The sequence below is a fragment of the Podarcis tiliguerta genome, assembly GCF_965153285.1.
Source record: "Podarcis tiliguerta genome assembly, chromosome: 7".
Lineage (NCBI taxonomy): Eukaryota > Metazoa > Chordata > Lepidosauria > Squamata > Lacertidae > Podarcis > Podarcis tiliguerta.
This window is the reverse complement of record NC_139540.1, coordinates 10,340,777-10,359,607: the sequence shown is the minus strand read 5'-3', so window position 1 is coordinate 10,359,607 and position 18,831 is coordinate 10,340,777. Positions and strand designations below refer to the sequence as shown.

At 46.2% G+C, this 18,831-nt stretch overlaps 1 protein-coding gene across 1 annotated transcript in view; it reads left to right on the top strand.

Moving 5' to 3' along the window:
* Positions 1-18,831, top strand: part of TG (thyroglobulin) — a 175,230-nt gene that overhangs the window by 67,925 nt on the left and 88,474 nt on the right. The window contains exons 31-36 of the mRNA XM_083450285.1: positions 156-267; positions 1,676-1,755; positions 2,607-2,750; positions 6,576-6,629; positions 14,131-14,265; positions 16,736-16,900. Coding sequence (XP_083306411.1) covers positions 156-267; positions 1,676-1,755; positions 2,607-2,750; positions 6,576-6,629; positions 14,131-14,265; positions 16,736-16,900 — 690 coding nt within the window. The remainder of the gene's footprint in view (positions 1-155; positions 268-1,675; positions 1,756-2,606; positions 2,751-6,575; positions 6,630-14,130; positions 14,266-16,735; positions 16,901-18,831) is intronic.

Below are 18,831 nucleotides of genomic sequence, written 5' to 3'. Positions count from 1 at the left end.
CCTAGCTGTGGGTGGGACACAACCCCTGCAATGGCTCCAGCCCCTGTAGCACAGTGCAAGTACCTGCTCAAAGAGACCAGTGGGAACTGGAGCAAGCTTCAAACTAGGAGCTTTCAATATTTTTAAAATTGTGAATGTTGTTGTTTGTTTTGCAGTCTCTCTAGAAGGCGCCATAAAGAACTTTTACACCCGCCTACCATTCCGTAGAGTATCAGGAATCTCTGTGAGCAACAAGATGGATGTGTCTGGAAAAACTGTATCAAACGGGTATGAATGTTTCATCTTTGCTTTGGAATGTGAGGCTCTTTGCAACTTCATCTGAGCAATTTAAGATTTGTCCTGTATAGGCAGGAGACTAAAATCAGAGGACTAGACAGGTCTCAGAGCCCTTTACCAGGACTAGATGGAGTATCTCCTGCATGCACCAAGCCACTTCTGTGTGTGTTGCAGTAGACCTACTTCCTTCCTGCTTAAATTAACCCCATTTTCTAGACCACAGATGGATTACTCTGTTCCCACATGTGCTTATTCATAAGTTTCTTCCATCCTGTTTTTGCATAAATCTGTGAAAATCAATCAATCTATCTATATCTATCTATCTATCTATCATCTATCTATCATCTATCTATCTATCTATCTATCTATCTATCTATCTATCATCTATCTATCTATCTATCTATCTATCTATCTATCATCTATCTATCTATCTCTATCATCTATCATCTATCATCTATCTATCTATCTATCTATCTATCATCTATCATCTATCTATTTATCTATCTATCATCTCTATCATCTATCATCTATCTATCTATATCTATCTATCATCTATCTATCTATCTATCTCTATCTATCTATCTATCTATCTATCTATCTATCTATCTATCTATATCTATCTATCATCTATCTATCTATCATCTATATCTATCTATCTATCTATCTATCTATCTATCTATCTATCTATCTATCTATATCTATCATCTATCTATCTATCTATCTATCATCTATCATCTATCATCTATCTATCTATCTATCATCTATCTATCATCATCTATCTCTATCTATCTATCATCTATCTCTATCTATCTATCTATCTATCTATCTATCTATCTATCTATCATCTATCTATCTATCTATCTGTCTGTCTATCTATCTATCTATCTATCTATCTATCTATCTATCTATATCTATCTATCTATCATCTATCTATCTATCTATCTATATCTATCTATCTATCTATCATCTATCTATCTATAATCTATCTATCATCTATCTATCTCCTCAAAACAACCCTGTGAAGTAAGTTAGGCTGAGAGATAAGGTCACCCAATGAGCTTCATGGCTGAGTGGGGATTCAAACTCTGGTCTCCTAGTCCAACACACTAACCATTATGCAGCCAGTGCAGACTTCTGAGCACTGGAATGATGCGCTGGAGATTGTCTGTCCCCACCAACAGTTCAGCTGCAGTTCAGTTTTCATCGCTCAGCTCAAAGTGACATTCTGTCACCCCTTAGGCACCCTATGCCTCCTTTCCTTAGAGTAAGGCCGACTGGACACAGTAAATATACATTGGATCATGCTGTTAGTCAAGTACAGAAGTGAACCATGGCTCACAACTTAGGTGTGAAATGATCTCAGTTTTTGTGTTTCAAATATTTCCTGTCTTTCCCGCAGGTTTTTCGACTGTGAGCATCTCTGCGATGCTGATCCTTGTTGCTTGGGCTTTGGACTTTTAAATGCTTCCCAAGGAACAGGTGTGTGTGTGTGTGCACGTGTGTGTGTGTCTGTCCCTGCAAACCTATAAGCGGTGGGTTATCTTATTTCACAGGAAAAATAAAAGATGACCTGACCATCTTGTGTGGGATTCCCCACCAAACTGACAACTACCCCTTCCCTCACAGAACCTGAGCTGCAAACTGCTTTCTTTCCCGAGTGGCAAAACCTTCTGAGCCTGCCACACCAGCTTAGCCAATCAGATACTTTTCTGCCAGAAGTGCCGTGTAATGCAGATTTATTTACATGTGCGACCTCCCACATCTGAAAGACACAGAGGGAGGCAGTAAATTTGAAATGCGCTAATAAAACATCCCTTTGAAGTAGTCAATATTTCACAAATGCTCACCCATCATTTTTTCTGAACTTGATTTCTGGACCTCCTCCCAAATCAGCAGGACCCAGCACAATGAGTCATTTTAGCACAATGAAGCTTTCCCCCATCCCTTCCTGTGCCTCCATGCACCCTCAAATAAGCTCTGGGGAGGACAGGACAACCCCCCAGAACAGCAAGTGGTGGGAGGAGATAGGAGAGCGTTCCGTTTTGTAAGCAGAAATCAGTGGCGTAGCGTGGGGGGTGCAGGGGGGGCCGGCCGCACCGGGCGCAACATCTGGGGGTTAGGGTTAGGGGGCGCAAATCCATGGGTTAGGGGGCGCAAATCCACGGATTAGGGGGCGCAAATTACTTGCCTTGCCCCGGGTGCTGACAACCCACGCTACGCCACTGGCAGAAATGCTTGCACTGTCGGAACAATCGTAAGAATGCCACGTTGAATTCCACCCATCTGTAGAAAAGGGGGCCGCCATTGATGCATATTCCTTCCCCTTGCAGGAGGCAAGGTCTTGTGCTTGGTTCTGAACAATTTGGGAATCCAAACATGCAGTGAGGAACTAAGAAGCGACTGGCAGCTTTCAGACTGCACATCTGCAGAAAAAGAAACCAGGGTCCATCCCTTTGGTTGGTATCAAAGAACAGGTGAGTTGCAGCCTGAACGCTGTAATATTTTATATATACAGTCAAACCTTGGTTGTCGATCGTAATCTGTTCCGGAAGACCGTTCAGCTTCTGAAATGTTTGACAACCAAGGTGTGGCTTCCAATTGGTTGCAGGAGCTTCCTGCACTCAGCGGAAGCCGTGTTGGAGTTCAGCTTCCGAAAAACGTTCGAAAACTGGAGCATTTATTTCTGGGTTTTTGGCATTTGGGAGCCGAAACGTTCCAAAACAGAGGTGTTTGGGATCCAAGGTTTGACAGCTAGAAGCTGTCAGCATGCGACAGCAGCCACACCCTGCAAAACGGCTTTGGCTGGCTGGCTAAACCAGGTGAGGGTAGCAAAAACCTTTGGCGAGTTAGGGACTTCGGCTGCATGCAAAGACAGGCTCTGGTGAATCGAGAGGACAAATAGTGGGTCCAACGACCAAGAAGGCAATTTCTGCAGATGTTGTAAAGGGGAGTGAAGGGCAGATGGGGCTTGTCAATTTGGGAAGGCAGCCCAGGAAGGAGGAGGAAAACTATGATGCTAAACCTCCTTTGCCTTCTGGGACATCTTCGGGAGAAGAAAAGGCTAAGGAGTGAACCCTACACAAATCCAGATTGGAGTCCCTTTGGTGGTTGATTGGCGCCTTGTATGCCTCCTTCTGGCAACTGCTGCAGTCAAGCTGGTGTCAAACGTATTGCTCTGTTTCCTTTGGACCATATCAGCAAGGCTGAGAAGGGGGTCTTGTCATCTGGGCAGCCCAACCCAGGACCTCCATGCTCACCCCTGGAGGTGCACTTCATTGCCTCTCGAGACAACAGATGGACGCCAGCAACCAGTGTAGTAGTAGTAGTAGTAGTAGTAGTAGTAGTAGTGATAATAATAAAGGTAAAGGTACCCCTGCCCGTACGGGCCAGTCTTGACAGACTCTAGGGTTGTGCGCCCATCTCACTCAAAGAGGCCGGGGGCCAGCGCTGTCCGAAGACACTTTCGGGTCACGTGGCCAGCGTGACATCGCTGCTCTGGCGAGCCAGAGCCGTACACGGAAACACCGTTTACCTTCCCGCTGGTAAGCGGTCCCTATTTATCTACTTGCACCCGAGAGTGCTTTCGAACTGCTAGGTTGGCAGGCGCTGGGACCGAACAACGGGAGTGCACCCCGCCGCGGGGATTCGAACCGCCGACCTTTCAGTCGGCAAGCCCTAGGCGCTGAGGCTTTAACCCACAGTGCCACCCGCGTCCCCACAGCGCCACCCGCGTCAGTGATGATAATAATAATAATAATAATAATAATAATAATATATTATTTATTCCCTGCCCATCTGGGCGGCTTCCAACAAAATATTAAAATACAGTAAGGCATCAAACATTAAAAGCTTCCCTAAACAGGGCTGCCTTCAGATGTCTTCTAAAAGTCTGGTAGTTGTTCTATTTGACATCTGGTGGGAGGGTGTTCCACAGGGCGGGTGCCACTACCAAGAAGGCCCTCTGCCTGGTTCCCAGGTGTTTGTGTATAAACATACATTAACCTTCTCCAACATGATGCCATTCCAAATTTTTGGGGCTACAACTTCCATCATCCCTGACTGTGCTGGCTGAGGTTGTTGGTCAAAACATATGGAAAGAACTAAGTTGGGGAAGCATGATGTACTCGTGCACTAAAACACTCCCCCCCCCAAAGCCCCAACCTGAAAATTGCTTCCATTTAATCGCACCAGGAATTCAATGAGATGAGCCACCTCACCCAGCTTTGGAGTGTGGCCTGCCCTGCCCATTTCTCCATCAAAAGATTTCATTCATATTGTCTGATGCACATGTGTAAGCGATTATTTGATTATTTGTTTAACGCAGAGACAGCAAAGCTTCCCTTTGTATAGCTTAATATCCCAAAGGCGTAGGCAATCTGGAATGTAAAGAAGTTAATTTTTTTTTTGTAGCTGAACTCCAATGAACCTTTGGGCCTTTTTATAGAGCGGGGCAGATAATTAGAACCCAGCTCGCAGATGATGGCTTTTTCTGTAGGCGCCCATATTTCAGCCTAAAACAGTGTTTATATTTTATTCATCTTCTCGCTGACCCTTAAACTATATTGAGCAGCGAAACTCTGTTCTGTATAACTAGCTGACCACAGTGGCATCCTGTACGGGTGGGTGGAGTTTCTTGAGATTTCCTTTCAAGCAAATCTGGCTTTTGTTTACTCAAAGAAACGGAGAAACAGAAATGGAAAATGTTGCCTATTTATGTATTTATTTTTTACCTATGCTATCACCCTGTATGGTTCTTTATAGTACAACGCTATCAAGAAAAACAACAACAACCACTGCAGTTATGTCCACACTGTGCATTTAAAGCACCCCAAATAATCCCGGGAACTGTAATTTGCTAAGGGTGCTGGGAATTGTAGCTCTGAGAGGGGCAAACTACGGTTCCTGGAATTCTCCGGGGGAAGCTGTGTGCAATATGTAGCCTGAAGAATCTATATTTTAGTGATGAGGGATGATGCAAAGGAAACAGAGGAGCGTGAGAAGCAGCAGTACCAGAGGATAAAGTAAAGGTAAAGGGACCCCTGAACGTTAGGTCCAGTCGTGGACGACTCTGGGGTTGTGGCACTCATCTCGCTTTATTGGCCGAGGGAGCTGGCGTACAGCTTCTGGGTCATGTGGCCGGCATGACCAAGCTGCTTCTAGCGAGCCAGAGCAGTGCACTGAAATGCCGTTTACCTTCCCGCCGGAGCGGGACCTATTTATCTACTTGCACTTTGACGTGCTTTCGAACTGCTAAGTTGGCAGGAGCTGGAACCGAGCAATGGGAGCTCACCCCGTCGTGGGGATTTGAACCACCAACCTTCTGATCAGCAAGTCCTTGGCTCTGTGGTTAAATCCACTGGCAGTACCACCCAAGCTGAGGCCAGCTGTGGCAGGACCAGCATGCACAGCGCTGAATGCAAACCTGCCAGCTGAGCATGGAAGAAAGCCCACAAGGGGGCTGAATAAACCTTCTGTATGGCAGCTGGATTGAGAAGCACCTTGCAGGCTTTAATATATGGCTGCATTTGATGATGAGCACATAATGTCAGCCTGGCATGTACACTACAGACTGGGCTGTAGCATGAATATGCATAGAATAGGTTTTACTGCACAAAGTTACTGTAAATAAGACCTGTCCAATCAGCTCCTACATATGTTGTTGCATCAATTCCTTCTTCCAAATACCATTGACCTTTGCTCGCATTATGGTAAAAAGGTAAAGGACCCCTGGATGGTTAAGTTCGGTCAAAGGTGACTATGGGGTTGCTGCGCTCATCTCGCTTTTCAGGCTGAGGGAGCCTGTCCACAGACAGCTTTCCGGGTCATGTGGCCAGCATTGCTTCTGGTGCAATGGAACACCATGACAGAAGCCAGAGCAGGTACCAAGCCAGAGCAGAAGCCACAGTGGTACCAATTTATCTACTTGCACTGGTGTGCTTTAGAACTGCTAGATTGGCTGAATCTGGGACAGAGCAACGGGAGCTCACTCCATCGTGCAGATTCGAACCGCTGACCTTCCAATCGGCAAGCCCAAGAGGCTCAGTGGTTTAGACCACAGCACCACCTGCAGTATGCATCCCCTAATGAGTGTTTTGGTCTCTTTGCCTCACTCAGATGTGAGCGTTGTCTTTGGCGGATGCAGCAATAGAAAGGCACTCTGCTCACTTTATTTTTAACCAATAATTGGACAGAAGGACTTTGCCACGTCCCATTGATTTAAGTGCTCCAAGATTATAATAATTATTTTTTGCAAATAAATACATTTATAATGTTTAATGGCTTCTTTCCTCCTCCAACAGCTAAAGTCCCCACCGTCTGTCCACCTGTTGTTCTACCAAGAAGTCAAGAAAATGGTAAGGAGAAAACAAGAACAACATAGAAATAATGAAGCATCTCTGACCTTTAGTTCTTCCTCTTTTCAATATTGCTGGCCCTCCATTTTTTTGTTTGTTCCGAACCTAAGAATGCTGGTTTTCCCCACAGTCTTCATGACGTTTAATACAGCTTTTTCAGACAGCCAAAACGATCAAGGGGTTTCCCTTATAAAAAAAAGCTTACAAGGTTTGGTGCTTTTTAGCTTAGGGAAGAAAGAGAAAAGATGAGCTGGGTGAAGAGGAAGAATGATAAGAGATGGCTAAAATTAGGTATCATGTGGAAAAAGTGGTCGAAGAGACTCTTGTCCATTCTTCCATAATACTACAACCCAGTGAGCCTGATGGTTGACAGATTTAGGACAGGTAAAAGGAGATAGGTCTTCACACGTGGTTCCATAGTTAAACTACAGAATTTACACTTACAAGATGGCCGCCATCTTGGATAGTTTTAAAAGGGAAGTAGGCAAATTTGGGGAGGACAAGGCCTTCAGCTGTTGCTAGCCACGGTGGCTAAGTACTATATTATCTGAATGCCAGTTGGTGGAAACCCTAGATCTTATGCTCCAGTTCTGCTAGAGGGCTTCCCCACAAGCCACCGTGGGAACAGGATGCCTGGCTAAACTAGGTGGGACTTTGGCAGACCCTCCAAGTGTCCCTATTTCCCAGGGATGTCCCTGATTTAGAGAAGCTGTCCCGGTTTCTGATTTGATCCCGGAATGTCCCACTTTCCCTTAGAATGTCCCTATTTTCATTGGAGAAATGTAGGAGGGTGTGGAGTTATCCGACCCCCGAGCCATCTAAAGGCAATACTGTATAGTGGTAACTTGGTTCTCGAATGCCCCGGAACTTGTACGTTTCGGCTACTGAACAATCAAAAACCGGGAGTGAGTGTTCCAGTTTTTGAACATTCTTTTGGAAGCCGAATGTCCGTCAGGGCTTCCACGGCTTCTGGTTGGCTGCAGGGGCTTCCTGCAGCCAATCAGAAGCTGCACTTTGGAAGTCAAATGTTTTAGAAGTCTAACAGACTTCCAGAACGGATTCCGTTTGACTTCCGAGGTACAACTGTATAGGGAAGGGTTTTCTTTTTGTTTTTTAAAAAAGTTTTTTTTTGTATGTTGGAAGCTGCCCAGAGTGCCTGGGGCAACCCAGTAGAATGTGTGGGGTATAAATACAGTGGTACCTCGGGTTAAGAACTTAATTTGTTCTGGAGGTCCATTCTTAACCTGAAACTGTTCTTAACCTGAGGTACCACTTTAGCTAATGGGGCCTCCCGCTGCTGCTGTGCCACCGCCATGCGATTTTTGTTCTCATCCTGAAGCAAAGTTCTTAACTCGAGGTACTATTTCTGGGTTAGCGGAGTCTGTAACCTGAAGCATCTTTAACCCGAAGCGTCTGTAACCCGAGGTACCACTGTAGTAAAATTATCATTAAAGAATGGAATGCCCCAATTTTTATCGGAGAAATGTTGGAGGGTATGTCTTGGTCTGCTCCAGGAGAGCTTCCTCCCTGTAGTTTTTATGAGGTACTTCACTTTCAAGCCAGAATAGGCCACCTCTCATCTCTGGCACACTAATTTGGGCTCTATGGGAACTCGACTGAAGCTTTCCTTAGACCTCGGAGAGGGGAACTTGTGGATCTCCAGTTGCGAACAGACTACAACTCTCACCGTCTCTCACTTTGGCCATGTTGGCTGGGATTGATGGGAGCTGGAGTCTGACAGGATCTAGAGGGCTATCCCTACCTTAGAAACCCTTTTGAAGCGTGCGCCGAAGTAATTCAGCTGAGATTGTTCAGGTATATAACCTTAAATAGGCCATGGGTATGCGGCGTAACTGGGCTTGTTAGTACCCATTTCGGAGAGGGAGGCTCTGCCCTATTTATAATCAGCCTATTTTAAAACGGAGATAAACATCTGGTGCTCTCACTTTCCCCTGCGCCCGATGCCCTGTGCCACAACAGGCACCACCCAAGGAATGCAGAAGGCTTCCATTTCACATCTGATAGCTTCTCCGTGCCATGAAATAACAGCTTTGTGTGCAGAGAAAAGTAGTACTCCCAGGGGCAGGATTATAGTTATTATACAAGAGGAGTTTTGTGGGTGTGGGTGTGCGGGGGAATAGCACATGGTGTATCATGTCCTTTCCACCTAGACTGACTGGCAAAAACATGTGAGCAGGGCGCATTCTTGAAACAAATGTAATTCGGTTTGAATTTCTCCTAAATAAGAAAAGAAAAGAAAAACAACCCCACACATTTTGAACAGCGCACAATAGTTTGTGCATCATGGAAAAGTACCGTATTTTTCGCCCTATAGGAAGCACTTTTCCCCCTCCAAAAATGAAGGGGAAATGTGTGTGCGTCCTATGGGGCGAATGCAGGCTTTCGCTGAAGCCTGGAGAGCGAGAGGGGTCGGTGCGCACCGACCCCTCTCGCTCTCCAGGCTTCAGGAGAGCCCCACCCCCAGACCCACAGGCTGAGGGAAAGCGGGGAGGCAGAACGCCGCCATCCCGCTGTCTCCCGATGTGGTTTGGAGGCTGACGGCGGGGAGACGCCTGCTTCTCCCCGCTGCCAGCCCCGTAAGCTCTGGGGACAGCGGGGAGGCGCAGCGCGTCTTCCCGCTGTCCCCGGACCTGGTCTGCAGGCGGGTGGCAGGGAGAAGAGTGCTTCTCCCCGCTGCCGGCCCCACAAGCGCCTGGGGGGGAAATAATTCCCCCCCTTTATTCCCCCCCCCAAAAAAAAACTTGGTGCGTCCTATGGGCCGGTGCGTCCTATGGTGCGAAAAATACGGTGCCTTTCCGAGTATTCAGAAAGCACTTGTTAGTGGGAAACGCTGTCATTTCTGGATTTTGGGAATGATGATTTCACACTGAAGTCCTGTATAGACCCTTAAAGGTAAAGGTAAGGGGACCCCTGATCATTAGGTCCAGTCGCAACCGATTCTGGGGTTGCGGCGCTCATCTTGGTTTATTGGCTGAGGGAGCTGGCGTACAGCTTCTGGATCATGTGGCCAGCATGACTAAGCCGCTTCTGGCGAACCAGAGCAGCGTACAGAAACGCCGTTTACCTTCCTGCCAGAGCGGTACCTATTTATCTACTTGCACTGTTTTGCTTTCGAACTGCTAGGTTGGCAGGATAGACCCTTACCTGGGATTAAGTCCCATATAACTCATGACCCACTGTGCTCTTGACACACTTCCTGCATTCCAGTGCAAATAACATATGGAAAGCAGAAACCATCTTCACGGAATGCCTGTAATTTAACAATAAAAGTTACAGGCATCGTTGGATGCTGAAGGCTACAATTATGCGACGAAAGCAGCTACCGAAATGTGGTCGGGTTGGCACAGTCTGGTTTGAGTTGAATAGGGAAATTTCTCAGCGACATGGAAGCTGTGTAGAGTTGAGGCACCTGCAGGGATGCTGTAGAAAGTCCCTTCGTCGTGGTCACGTCAGGCACAAACCAATTGACCTGGGGTAGGATGGTGTGTAGAGACACCTGTCCCACCCAGAGGAAAAAGCAGTGCCAGAAAGTTAAGGTCATGTTGTTGTTTAGTCGTTTAGTCATGTCCGACTCTTCGTGACTCCATGGACCAGAGCATGCTAGGAACTCCTGTCTTCCACTGCCTCCCACAGTTTGGTCAGACTCATGCTGGTAGCTTCGAGAACACTGTCCAACCTTCTCGTCCTCTGTCGTCTCCTTCTCCTTGTGCCCTCCATCTTTCCCAACATCAGGGTCTTTTCCAGGGAGTCTTCTCTTCTCATGAGGTGGCCAAAGTCTTGGAGCCTCAGCTTCAGGATCTGTCCTTCCAGTGAGCACTCAGGGCTGATTTCCTTCAGAATGGAGAGGTTTGATCTTCTTGCAGTCCATGGGGCTCTCAAGAGTCTCCTCCAGCACCATAATTCAAAAGCATCAATTATTCGGTGATCAGCCTTCTTTGAAAGAGCCTTTTGGGTCAGGCCAATGGCCCATTTAGTCCGGCATCCTGTTCTCACTGCGGCCAACCAGATGCCTGTGCGAAACCAGCAAGCGGGATCTGAGCATAAGATCACTCTACTTTTTGTGGTTTCCAGCAACTGGTATTCCGAAGCATTGCTGCATCCAGTCGTGGACGCAGAACAGAGCCACCTTAGCTAGTGGCCACCGATAGACTGTCCAATCCCCTTTTAAAGCCATCTAAGTTGGTGGCCGTCACTTCCTCCTGTGGCAGAGAGTTCCGTAGTCTAACAATGAGTTGTGCGAAGAAGTACTTTTTAAAATCTGTTCTGAATCTTCCAAATTACCTTAGGCTTTCTTTCTTTCTCTCTCTCTCCAAGACACTGGTTGTAAATTTCTCTGTATGGTCTTGCACTGATGCCACACTGCATTAAAAGTAAAGGTAAAGGGACCCCTGACCATTAGGTCCAGTCGCAGATGACTCTGGGGTTGTGGCGCTCATCTCGCTCTATAGCCTGAGGGATCCGGCGTTTGTCTTCAGACAGCTTCTGGGTCATATGGCCAGCATGTCTAAGACGCTGCTGGCGAAACCAAAGCAGCGCATATAAACACCATTTACCTTCCCGCCAGAGGCGTACCTATTTATCCACTTGCACTTTGATGTGGTTTCAAACTGCTAGGTTGGCAGCAGCTGGGACCGAGCAATGGGAGCTCACCCCGTCACGGGGATTCGAACCACCGACTTTCCAATCGGAAAGCCCTAGGCTCAGTGGTTTAGACCACAGCGCCATGGCTTAGTGGGGTGTTAATAGGCAGGTGACTATAGGGGATCTTGGGGACACTTCTCTTCAGTCCTTTTCGCTCCCACACTCTGAACCAAGGCTTGGGGTTAAGCTCTCTCCTGTAACCATGAGCTAAAGAATCAGGGTTCGAACAACACGACTGGTTTGGCTTAGGTGAGTGTCATTCGGCAGTCATTAGTATGCTTGGGAGAAAGGTTCAGACTGTCTTCCCATTATTCTGCAGCAGTTCTATTTGTAGGGAGCTTTTGTTGAATTTTCTGTGTGCCCAGACATGCAATACCCTACCTTTAGCATGACATGGTATTACAGTTCAGTTCAGATAAAGCATTGCCGCTGGTAGCAGAATCCGGTTTTGAGTTTTCTGCTAAATGGGACTGGTAGTTTTCTTTAGATCCATATGAAATGTCAACGATACAACTGAGTGGGACTGAATGTGGCCCTCCAAGCCTTTCTGTCTGGCCCCTGAAATGCTCCTCGGGCTACACCCCCCTCCCCAAGCCATATCCTTCGTTGGTTCTGCTTTGCAACTTCTTTGAGGGTTTCTGCCCAGCTGGAATGTGCCCTCGAACTCTGCTTCATTCTTCCTTGGATGGAAGTCAGAGGAGTGTGTGGATGGGTGTAGAAACTGGCTTACAGTACGAAGATTTACATTCATTGTTTTGCCTCTTGTCCCACTCACCAGTGAAATTTGCCCACCCTCCTCCCAGGAAGACTCCCCAGGAGGCAATGTGCGAAATGGTTGCCTACTTGTGAGTAGCATTGCAGTTGGATCTTCCCTGTGCCATGGCTATTTCAAAGCACCCTGGCCTTTCTGCTTGTTTGCAAAGTCTGCATTAAGACTCTGCCCTTTCATAGAAGGTGGTCTCTGATGTGTCGAAAAGCAAATAATAAGACTCATTTCTTCATGGTAAAACAGACTCAAGTGGGCCCAAACGTGCTGTTCTGGCCATGTTGTCATCGACAAGTTGAGTCACACAGAATTATTCCCGATTAACATGCCTGAAGGCAATTTTTTTGCCTCTGTAGCCGTAATATTGTGGTACATGGGGTTTCATGGCTTGCTCAAGTTTGCTGATTGAGTCAGTAGACGTGATCGAGAATGGGAACGCTATTGCAATGAATGCATCTGAAAACCATCAAGGAAACCAGACAATTTGGCTCACAATGGAATCCAGACAAAGCCTATTCTTTTTCTAAAGAGCATAACTAGTCATTTTCAGCTTTGTGTCTGGACCTAGACATACCACTTCCACCGCTTTGGAACGCAGTTGCTGACTGCAGAAAATTGATGTGTAATTATACTTTAAAAACATGTTGCTTACATTCATGTTGCTGAAAAGCTTCCCCTTTTTGTTGTTGTTTTCAAGGCAAAAGAGGAATGCATGAATTGCAGTATTATTTTTTAAACCCAATGTGTACTTTTGAAATGCCCAATTCTGCAAAAGTTCACTCTGGAAATAAAACATTGGGACTAAGTATCGTACAGTGGTACCTCAGGTTACATACGCTTCAGGTTACATATGCTTCAGGTTACAGACTCCGCTAACCCAGAAATAGTGCTTCAGGTTAAGAACTTTGCTTCAGGATGAGAACAGAAATCGTGCAGCGGCGGTGTGGCAGCAGCAGGAGGCCCCATTAGCTAAAGTGGTGCTTCAGGTTGAGAACAGTTTCAGGTTAAGAACAGACCTTTGGAACAAATTAAGTTCTTAACCCAAGGTACCACTGTATAAAGGGGCGCGGGTGGCGCTGTGGGTAAAAGCCTCAGCGCCTAGGACTTGCCGATCGCATGGTCGGCGGTTCGAATCCCCGCGGCGGGGTGAGCTCCCGTCGTTCGGTCCCAGCTCCTGCCCACCTAGCAGTTCGAAAGCACTCTTAAGTGCAAGTAGATAAATAGGGACCGCTTTATAGCGGGAAGGTAAACGGCGTTTCCGTGTGCTGCTCTGGTGCCAGTTTGCCGGAGCAGCATCGTCACGCTGGCCACGTGACCCGGAAGTGTCTGCGGACAGCGCTGGCTCCCGGCCTCTAGAGTGAGATGAGCGCACAACCCTAGAGTCTGTCAAGACTGGCCTGTACGGGCAGGGGTACCTTTACCTTTACCACTGTATAAGATAAGTATTGTATGAGATAAGGAATTCAAAGATCTGATTCACATGGCTAACTTTCTCAAGGGCCTCTTTCAAAGGGGTTGGCTGATGGGAGTACAGATCCGTACTTCCCTATATGCTTAGGGGACCCTTTATTATGTTACTCTTAAAAGTGTTTGTAAGGTAAATTAAGTAGATTTCCCTTCAGCGACCTTGATGCACTGAATAGCTCTTGTGAATGCCCTGGCAAATCCAGAACACAGCTTATTGAATAAAAGCTTATTGAACCAGGAATAAAAGGGCCTTGAGTCTAAGCATTATCTCAGCATAATGAGAAAGCTCTATCCGGTGTGTGTTTACTTCAGGGGTAACCAACGCGGTGCCCTCCAGATGTTTTTGGACTCCCTGTGATCAAGGATGATGGGTGCTATATTTGGGCAACATCTGGTGGGAGCCATGTTGGCTGTTCCTAATTTACTGTGTTGCCCTGCTGAGCCACAGAATAGTTCTATTATTAGATCAAAGCCAGAGTCGGGCAAAGGGATCCTTTTATCATCTAAATATTTGACCACTGGGATACTTGAAGTTGCTCTATGTTGTTCTGGAAAATAACAATTAATACTTTGTGGAATTTTACTCTTCTGCATTTTGATTCCTAGTGATTTTGGACAACTGGCAGCGTGTGGACAGGGCCTCAGTTCTCATCGATCCCTCCATTTCAAAAATTGACATTCTGCACATCAGCAGAGATGGTTCCAGTGATTTTGCCACCTTCCGGGACTTTTGCCTTTCAGGTGAGAAGCTTCCTATTAATCCCATTGATAGTATTGTATACAATAGTATTGTACCCATTGATAGTTTGTATCCAAACTACAAGAAAGAAGATTCCACCTAAACATTAGGAAGAACTTCCTGACAGTAAGAGCTGTTCGACAGTGGAATTTGCTGCCAAGGAGTGTGGTGGAGTCTCCTTCTTTGGAGGTCTTTAAGCAGAGGCTTGACAACCATATGTCAGGAGTGCTCTGATGGTGTTTCCTGCTTGGCAGGAGGTTGGACTCGATGGCCCTTGTGGTCTCTTCCAACTCTATGATTCTATGATTCTATGATTCTCTGGCTTTTTCCAATGGCTTTCCAAATATACGTGATTTCACTTAAGCGGGTGGTGCTTCAGAAAGTCATTGCCTGTACCTTTGGCACTAACAGGTCCAGCACTTCTGGGACAATTCAATAGGATATTTACAGAGGTGATTGAATCTTTTAAAAAAGTGAGAGGGACCGTAGATGAACTGTTTCAAAATGGATCTGCTAATTAATCGACAGATGAGGCAAAATAAGTTGCTGAATTGTGCAACTTTTTAAAAGCACAATATAGTTCCCTCAAGTTCTATTTGCTTTGTTTCTTGCCACTTCCTTTATAGGAGTCTTGCATTGCCCTCCTTTTGTTCAAAGGTTTTGTGGTCTACAAGGCAGATAAACGTTACTGAGAACCTTTCTTAGTTTTGCAGTGCTTTTCTGTGTATGAACAAATAAAGTCTTGCCTGAATATCTAACTGATGGGGCGAATCGCTGTGTTTTGTACAGCCCAAATCTCAGTGAGGAACTAGGCCTTAGTTCTTGATTCAGCTTTTTGAGCCTGCTTCTTAGTGTTATTTAGGGTTTTTGCTTATAAAAACACACACGCACACCAAAAAACAGCAACCCCAAACCAGACTCAGCTGAATCTTATTGTCTGCTTGTCTGAGGATGAAAATGGTAATATCTGTAGAGCAGCAGGGTCATTTTGGAAGTCCCCTCATTTCAAGCGTACTTTTCAGCCCAAATATTTTGCTCCTTTTGTGTTGATCTCTGAAAAAATTACTCTGCACATTTGCAGCATAGGCTGGCTATGGATGCCATGGATTGGTCAATGCTTGTGATGTCACGGAAGCGCAACCACCAATTCTTGGAGCAGTTTTTTTTAAAAAAAAGAAAAGAAAAAAGTTTTGGGTGTTGTTGTTTTCTCAAGGGGGGGGGGGTTATAATGAGTGCATGCACAAATAGACATATGCATGACTTGTTAACAGGTGAGTGCAAAATCGTATTCGAAAACCACTCCCTAACTTGATTGTGTTCTTCCTTTTCCCTTTATCCCATCAATCTGTCTATAAATTTCTTTACCTGTCTTCATCCAGCTGTCTGTATATTTCCCTTCCTTCATTTGCTTCTCCATCTTTCTCTGGGTTTTAACCTTTAAAGCCCTATATGGCCTAGGACCCTCATACCTACAGGACTGCCTCTCCTGGTATGTCCCACAGAGGAACCTACAGTCTTCAAATAAAAACATCTTGGAGATCCTGGGCCACAGGGAGGTTAGGCTGGCCTCAACCAGAGCCAGGGCTTTTTCGGCTGTGGCCCCGATGTGGTGGAACGCTCTGTCACAAGAGACTAGGGCCCTGTGAGACTTGACATCTTTCCGCAGGGCCTGCAAGACGGAGCTGTTCTGCCTGTCCTTTGGCCAAGGCATAGTCTGATCCCCTCTCTCCTTCTGTAATCCTCATAGAACTCTAACCCAATGGTTGCCATTAATTTGATTCTGAATTGATTTTAGAGTGTATTTTAATTAATTGACTGTGTGATTTTATGTACACTGTGCTATTTTTACTTGTTGTTAGCCGCTCTGAGCCTGGCTTTGGCTGGGGAGGGCGGGATACAAATAAAATTATTATTATTATTATTATTATTATTATTATTATTATTATTATTATCTTTTTGGTAAGACACTATGATTGAGCCATTGGCGGAGGAGATCTGCTGAGGGCCTAATTCCTTGGACTATACCTGCAGAAATGTCTCGCACTCAGCAAGAGTGCTTTGTTCATTAACTTCAGTCAGTGCCGGCCCAAGACATTTTGACCCCTGAGGCAAAGATGGCATCCCCCTCCCTGCCAGGGAAGAAGGGTTGAGCAATGATCTATATTGGGACCTTCTGCCCCTGTAGCTCCTGCTGCCTGAGGCGGCCGCCTCACATTGCCTCATGAGTGGGCCACCCCTGTCTTCTGTGATCCTTACTCCACCTTCACAAATGCTTTCCCAGGTACGGGGCCCTTCCTTGGCAGATGCCCAACCTTGGGTGGTGCCAACTCCAGCCATATTCTCCATTCATTTACCTATATATAATGATATCTCTCCTCATCGGTCTATCAAAATAGCTTTGTGCTTCTCATTGCTTATCTGTCTGTCTATCCATCCACCTAACTCACAGCCCTTTTCTCTCATTCTCAACAGCCTGCTCCAAGGACAAGTCATGCTTGGTGACTACTCTTGAACCACAGCCTTCAGTGGTGCGGTGCATATTTTACCCAGAAACCCAGACCTGCACACTTGGCCTTGAAGGCCCCCACTGTCGACTTTTGCTGAAGGAGCCAGCTACCTTTATTTATCGCAGGCAAGGTAAGCCTGTGGCAGAAGGGTCAAAGGAAGAAGGCATGTGTTTTCTTAGTTGCCTAAATTGGCAGAGTGGGCGCAGGTGGCGCTGTGGTCTAAACCACTGAGCCTCTTGGGCTTGCCGATCGGAAGGTCAGCGGTTCAAATCCCTGTGACGGCATGAGCTCCTGTTGCTCTGTCCCAGCTCCTGCCAACCTAGCAGTTCAAAAGCACACCAGTGCAAGTTGATAAATAGTACCACTGTGGCGGGAAGGTAAATGGTGCGCTCTGGCTTCCATCACAGTGTTCTGTTGTACCAGAAGTGGTCTAGTCCTGCTGGCCACATGACCTGGAAAGCTGTCTGTGGACAAACGCTAGCTCCCTCGGCCTGAAAGCGAGATGAACGCAGCAACCCCATAGTTGCCTTTGACTTGACTTAACCATCCAGGGGTCCTTTACCTTTACCTTTTAATAGCAGAGCATTTGACAGAAGTACACCAGCGTGACTGTCAATGACCTTGCAAAAAGGGACAATATTAGGTTCAGGTCAGAGGGAATATTCTGGTCTGCAAACCTGTTATTCTTAGTTTTACAAGGTGGGAAATGAGAGCAAGGGTATCAGCCACCGATATTCCATGCTGCCTCTTCCACACTCCAGGCTCCATTGTCTCTCCCCCGTTTCCCTTTTAACATTGCATTATTAGTGGCTTTCTGTTGCCCCATACACCTTCTCCCTGCCTCAGTGTAGGAAAGGGCTCAGGGGTCCTTCCTCAAAGCGAGGCATCCTGGGTGAGGTGGCCAATGCAGTGCTTGTACCACCTTCACAGTTTGCTGTAGTCGCTATTCAAAAAACAACAGCTCATTCATGGTAGCTCTGTTGGCAGAGCATGAGATTCTTAATCTTAAGGCCGTAGGTTCGAGCCCAACTCTACGATTCTAACTCTTTAAACTTAGCGGTGAAAGTTCTTTGGTACTTGGGTGTGTTGGGTTATGTTTTTTCATTGCAAAATGAAAACAACAACAACATTTGCACCCTGCGCACCTGACAGGGTTGTCCCAGACACTCATATAAAATCCTCTCATTGCAGATGCAACCATTTTAACCCACAAATTAACTACCATTTTAATAATAATAATAATAATAATAATAATAATAATAATAATAATGGTGTGATAGTGATGAGCCCAACTAGTGGCTGGAACCATAATTTCTTCTTCCTGAGTGAAACAGTTTGAGCCACTTTCTAGGAACAATGTATGTTAGGGATCCACAACCGGCGCTCATTAGACTAAAATCCCCCCCACAAAAAATTGTGAACCTAGAGATGAAATAAGTGTGGCAGAAATTAGACTACAAACAGGACATATTGGGTGTGGCGGGGTCGAGTTTGGAAAGCACTCCGTTCTTTCCAAATGGACCTTCCCCCAAACAAGCTGATGGATCAATGAAACAGAATTTTTTAACAAGCCTAACTGGAAATAGTAAGATTGAATAATCTCAAAGCACCTTCCGAGACCTCTTCCCATGAAACCTGGTTTGAGGATAGTCATTGCATCTGCAGGGCTATGCTCAGGCTTGACCTAGATTTAGGCCCTAAAACAGATTTAATAATCAAAATGTAGAGTTGGAAAGGACCCTGAGGATCATCTAGTCTGACCCCCTGCAATGCAAGAATATGCAGCTGTCCCATTCGGGGATTGAACCTGCAACTTTAGCGTTATCAGCACCACGCTCTAACCAACTGAGCCATCCAAAGCCAGACTTAGACCTAGATCTAGGCTCTAAAACAGACTTGATTGCTTTGTGGTTGTCACGGTCCGGTTTGCAGGTGGTCAAAGTCCTGGCTGAGGATGCCGGGACCGGGGGCAAGATGGTGGGGTGAGAGCAGGAACGAGAGTCCAGAAGCCAGGGGTCCAAGGGTCAGGAAGCAGGGAGTCACAAAGTCAAGGGTCCAAGG